At 40.6% G+C, this 6,000-nt stretch overlaps 1 protein-coding gene across 1 annotated transcript in view; it reads right to left on the bottom strand.

The window, feature by feature from the left end:
• Positions 1-2,749: 2,749 nt before the first annotated feature.
• The window catches only part of PIWIL2 (piwi like RNA-mediated gene silencing 2), a 50,337-nt gene continuing 47,086 nt past the window's right edge, over positions 2,750-6,000 (bottom strand). Inside the window, exons 20-22 of the mRNA XM_012739283.3 lie at positions 5,196-5,449; positions 4,330-4,437; positions 2,750-3,709 (exon numbers count right to left, since the gene is read on the bottom strand). Of these exons, the coding sequence (XP_012594737.1) occupies positions 3,553-3,709; positions 4,330-4,437; positions 5,196-5,449 (519 nt within the window). The 3' untranslated portion in view covers positions 2,750-3,552. The remainder of the gene's footprint in view (positions 3,710-4,329; positions 4,438-5,195; positions 5,450-6,000) is intronic.

Genomic DNA, 6,000 nt, shown 5'->3' with positions numbered 1-6,000 from the left:
AAGGACATATGATGTTGAGATCTTTTCATACATGTATTTGCCATCTATTCATCTTTGGTGAACTATTCAGGTCTGCTGACCATTTTTTAATTGAGTTGTTAGCTTTCTTATTAAGTTTTAAGAGTTCTTTGTATTATTTTGTATAACAGCACTTTATCAAACGTGTTTTGAAAATATTTTCGTGCAGTCTGTGGTTTGTCTTCTTATTCTCTTGAGTTTCCTCATTTTTTGAAAAAGAAAATAAGTCCAGACAGGAAAAGTTAGTATGAGACTCAGATGAAGTTAATCATAGAGCCAAAAATAAAAAAATAAGGTCTTCTGTAGTAATTCCAAATCTCTGAGAAGTTAAATGTCAGGCCTAGATTTTAAGGATTTCAATATAAAGACTTCAACAGTCATTTCTAAAATTCCTTCCTTTTTCACACCATTCAACAAAATGCTGCCCAAGTAAAAAAGTCACACTGTATAGCAATCCCCCCTTAACCGTGGTTTCACTTTCTGAGGTTTCACAGTTGCCCTCGAGCAACTGAGATCCAAATACATGGAAAATTCCAGAAATGAACAAGTCATAAGTTTTAAATTACATGCTGTTCTGAGTAGCATGATGAAATCTCATGTCTTTCTGCTTCAGCCCACTGGGTGTGTATCTTCCCTGTAGATGTTACTACCCCCGCCACCCATTAGTCACTTAGTCCCTTAGGAGCCATCTCGGTTTTCAGACAGAAATAACATAGTACCATACACATGTAGAGTTTGATACCATCTGAGGTTTCAGGTAGCCACTGGGGGTCTTGGAATGAATCCCAAGGAAAAAAAGGGACAATGCCACAGAAATTAGGTTCTTTCTAGAATGATTCAAGAAACACTGCATCATTTAAGAATGGAGTTTCTAAATAAATAGAAAAAAATCACAGTGTTCTAATGGGATGCAGTGGTGAAGCGAGCAGCCAGACTGCTTTGGGAAGGTACTTTTTTTTAAAATTTTTAATTTTTACGGATACATAGTTGTACATATTTATGGGGTACATGTGATGTTTCCATACAAGCATACAATGTGTAATGATCAAATCAGGGCAATTGGGATATTCATCACCTCAAACATTTATTATTTCTTTGTATTAGAAACGTTCTAATTCCACATCTCTATTTATAATTTTGAAATATACAATAAATTATTGCTAACTATAGTCACCCTATTGTGAACATTAGGTCTTATCCCTTCTATCTAACTGTACTTTTGTACCCAGGGAAGGTACTTTTAATGGTTATAGACACACCATGAGGTGTATGTATAGAAGGGAAAGCATTAAAAAAGAGTAGGTCATGGAGAGGCTGTCTTGGAAGCTGGCTCTCACTTAGGCTAACAGAAATTGTCTGATGGGAAAAGAAACCAAAAAAACAAGACAAAATACACACACACACACACACACACACACACACACACACACACACACACAGAATATAAGTGCCTCATCTGTCCCAGAAGTGAGACTGCTAGTGTCTTTTCCAGTAAATCTTACCATCCAGCACATGGTGAAATTACCTGGCTACTGACACTGGAGCTGCACTGCTAGGAAGTGCTGCAGCTCTCTGAAGGAAAAGAGCCGTATCAACATAATAAACACTGCCATTGCAAACACAACTACACATTTATACAAATTTGTTTTTATCTCCTACCCCATGACCCAATCATTTGGCATTAAAATTGAAAAATAAGGCAAGAAAAAAACCAAGAATAAAAAGTGGAGACATTTTTGTATTATATGTACTCAAACATTTGTCTGTTCTCATGATCTATGAGAAACAGAGTACTAGGAAATCCAACTTCAACAGAGAAATTCAAAATGCTTCCAAAGAAAATCAGAGAACTGATCTGTTAAGCCAGAGACCAGTGGTTCACTTTGTTTGATTCTGTAGTTTTAAAATTCTAGGTCTTAGGCTCACCCTACGTCCCACATTCCAAATAAAACCAGAAGGGCACTCAAGGACCAACGACTTGACTCGTCCCTCCTCAACCTCTGCTAAGTGCTGCAACAAACTAAAGATTTCCTTGGTTTTCTTCTTTTACGAAGTTTTACACTAAAGTTTCTCTTCTCACATGCACATAAAATGGGTATTTGTTTTGTTCCCTCCCTGCCATCATACCAAAAAATAAATAAATACAAATTTTAAAAAGGTTAAATAAGACTGGGTTTTAAAACCCAGTAAAGCAAGATAAGATAGAATTAAGCCTGAGAGGACTGAGAGAAAATTTTAAAACAGGGAGAGGGGGAGAAAAAAACACAGGAAAAAAAGTGCTTTTCAAAAACATTGAAAGAGGGACCCACAGAAAGAGGGACAACTTTCTAAACCATCTGGACTTTGGTAGAAGTGTCACGTTTTCCAAACCAACTTCTGGAAATTTTAACTTGGATTCAGAAAAATTCCTAGCAAAGTGAGCCAACAACCAGGAAGAGGTTATTATGCAAGAGAAATGAGTAATTCCATTTACAAACATATATAAACAAAAATGAAGGTCACACACCTGGGAGAAAGCTTCAGTAAAAACTCACACCCCCATGCCAAAGTTTCCTAGCTGTTGAATTTTTTACGTGTGTTCTGATTGTTACTTAAAAAACTAAAACGTAGCCAGGTGTGGTGGCATGCACCTATCATCCCACCTACTTGGGAGGCTGAGGAAGGAGGATCATTTGAGGCCAAGAGTTCAAGACCAGACTGGGCATCATGGCAAGACCCTATCTCTAAAACAAAAACAAAAAGACTAAACTAAAACTAAAATTTGCTGAAGATCAGTCACAAAGAGCAAAGATGTGTGTGTGTGAATGTGTCTATTTGGGAGAAGGAAGCAATGGTATGCTGAAGTAACTAAAAGCTACAGAAAAACTTCATATGGACTCTGTCAAGAGGCCACAGAATAGGTGAAAACCACTTTCAAATCCAACTCGAGTCACAGGCATCATAAACTGAATCTCCAGAGAAGATTAAATCACCAAGGGCCTCAGTATGCCACAAGATGGTTTTACTACACAACTTGCACACCTGCCAGCAATAGAAATATCTGTTTGAAAAATGTCGTTTCACAGGCCTGCTATGACCTTACCCAGCTGCCCAAATAAAGTAACTCTCTTTACTTTGAGAAACTTGCAATGACTTCATTCGTTATCACCTCTGGCACCAGAAATGGGAACTGCTTGGTGAGCACAGCTTAGAGGTGCAACTGCTTCTTCTGCAGGTCTCTACAGCTCCTGTTGGCTTTGGACGCCCCTAACAGCTCCCCGGATCCACCCACTCTGCGCAGAGGTGGTGTACCACCACCACGTGCTCCCCACAGGCAACAAACAAGGCAATTTCCAGCTGATACTTAAAAAGAAACTTGCTTTTTCGTGATACCTGGTTTAAAAGGAAAAAAAAAGAAAGAATCTTATTCTACAGAGTTGGAGAAAGGAGAAACGCCGACGCAAAACCCACTTCATCCTCTGCTGATTCTGCGAGAGTCCCAGCCGAGCTCAGAAGTGGACTTTCTCCTAACCGGCCTACACGCAGGCCACTCAGTCACAGGAAGAACAGGTTCTCACACAGCTGCATGGCTGGTTCATGATGTAAGATTTGTCCTGCCAGGAAAGCTAGCTTGTGGGCATACTTGCAAGGCGCTGGGACTCTGATGGTACCAGGCCAGTTCCAGTACATGTGGCACAGTTTGAAAGTCAACCTGTAGGCCAAGAAGAAAATAGGATCCTTGTCACCCTCCACCTGCAATTTGGGGCATGATTATATACCTATAGGGATATGACACCCAGCACACTTTCCTAAAAACTGGGGAACTGAGGAATACATGATGCAGCTTTTTGGAATCATAATTTTTAAATGGAATTATTTCCATTTCCACTATTCCTAAATCAGAGGACATGGGTAAATCCCCCACTTTAGGCATCTCCTTGTTTCAAAAAAGGAAAAACACAAGAGAAAATCCTTTTTGTCTACAAGAAAGGGCTGTAGAGGGTTTAGTATCCCAGTAGGGTATGTATACAATCTGAACTCAAGGGCACTGGGTCTCGTATCTGGCTGTTTGTCATAATCACCTGAAACAGTTTTTAAAAACACAAGTGCCTCAAAATGCTTGGGGGTGAAGTCTGGCATCAGTATTTTCTTTAAAGCTCTTCAAATAATTTTAATGTAAAACCAGGATTACTAATCACTCCTCAAAAAAATACCATTGTTGTCAAAGACATGAAGAAAGGAGTAAATAAATGTAGGGTGGGCAGTGAACCCACCTTAGCTAGCTGGCCAGAATTATTTAAGAATGAGAAAGTAAGCTACGGATCGGCCCACCTCTGCATGTGATCGGGGCTCAGGTTTGCGGTGTTGAGAACACAGACGTAATGTGTCGGAATGCCACAGCCCTGCCGTACATGATGGGCAAGAAGGTAGAAATCCACCCTAGTAAGGAAAAAGCACAAATTATTGATGTGGTTGGATCTGGCCAGATGGAGCTAGCAGGGATCTTGGAGATCACTGTAGCTCCTTCACTGAGAGAGGTTAAATTGAACCTCTCACTCAGATAGGTTAAATGACTGGCCAAGGACACACAGGGATTGGACCAGGATTATAATCCAGGTCTCCTGACTAACAGCCTAGTTAAGAATAGTGGTACACACTCTGGGAGGCCGAGACAAGAGGATTGCCTGAGGTCGGGAGTTTGAGACCAGCCTTATTAGCAAGTGCGAGACTTCATCTCTACTAAAAATAGAAAAAATTAGCTGGGCATGGTGGTGCATGCCTGTAGCCCCAGCTACACAGGAGGCTGAGGCAGGAGGATTACTTGAGACCAGGAGTTTGAGGCTGCTGTGAGCTAGACTGATGCCATGGCACTCACTCTAGCCTGGGCAACAAAGAGACTCTGTCTCAAAAAAAAAAAAAAAAAAAGAATAGTGGTAGAAACTCCCTTATCTGCCTATAGAAGGTTAAGCACACACTACCTTAGGAAAAAAAGAATGTATGTTCAATACTTTACACTTAAGAGGTAAAAGCTTTCTTGCTGTTTTTAAATCATTTTTTAAAAGCTTCATTCCTTTAACTGTAGCATCTCTGAGAATTCCAGTCCATACCTCTCCAGGCAACCTCCCAATCTAATACCCAAGAAATAGATAACTTCTCCAACCTAGTCTTCCTCAAATACCATGCTTTTGCGCACTTACCACTCACAGCTTGTTATTGTGTGATCCACCACAGTCCCGGGGGAGGGAGTCACAAAGTGCTCAGTGGTGGCCAGGTATAGATTGGTGCTGATTTTCTTCTGAACTACGAACACCACCATCTTGGGCTGATAATTCTCAAAAGCTTCAAAACACTTCTGTAGTTGAGGAATCTCATAGTTGGCCACTGTCTTTAGTTGGCCATCAGACACTCCATCACGGTATACCACAATCTTCTCTGGTAGACAGTGGTTCACCTGAAATGAAACCCAGGATGAGGTGACTCACAGGATCTGAGGGCTAAAGACCACAGTCAGTGAGAGGCTCACTCAAGTCCTACAACTAGAGTCACGGCCACAGACCGTTTGACTTGGCCCCAAAGATATTGTGTCTGACGGGCAGGGGAAAAAGCTTCTAATCATTTCTAGACTTCCTTGGGGTGGTAAAACAGGCCTGGTACAGCAAAGGTGTTATAAAACATGAAAACAAAGTAAGTATGAGTCACACACACACGGCTTATCCTCAAACAGTGTGAACAAAGTTCAAAGGAATGGTGAGAAAATTATGGGCTGGAGCAATCCTCCTTCTACTTGGATTTAACACTAATAACTACCTGGGCAAAGAGCAAGGTGAAGAGTTTGAGAAATTTTAACACATGATCACACATGCCACAGATCCACCATCCTCAGATTTTTACATACTGGCAACATCTACTAAAGCTGCTGACAAGGGAATGGGGCAATTACTAAGGATTACTTTACAATCTGGTGTAGTGTGAAGCATTTTCACTATAACTATGTAATTAGCA

This window comes from Microcebus murinus, chromosome 24 (genome assembly GCF_040939455.1).
Source record: "Microcebus murinus isolate Inina chromosome 24, M.murinus_Inina_mat1.0, whole genome shotgun sequence".
Classification (NCBI taxonomy): Eukaryota; Metazoa; Chordata; class Mammalia; order Primates; family Cheirogaleidae; genus Microcebus; species Microcebus murinus.
This window is presented reverse-complemented; position numbering and strand designations above follow the sequence as displayed.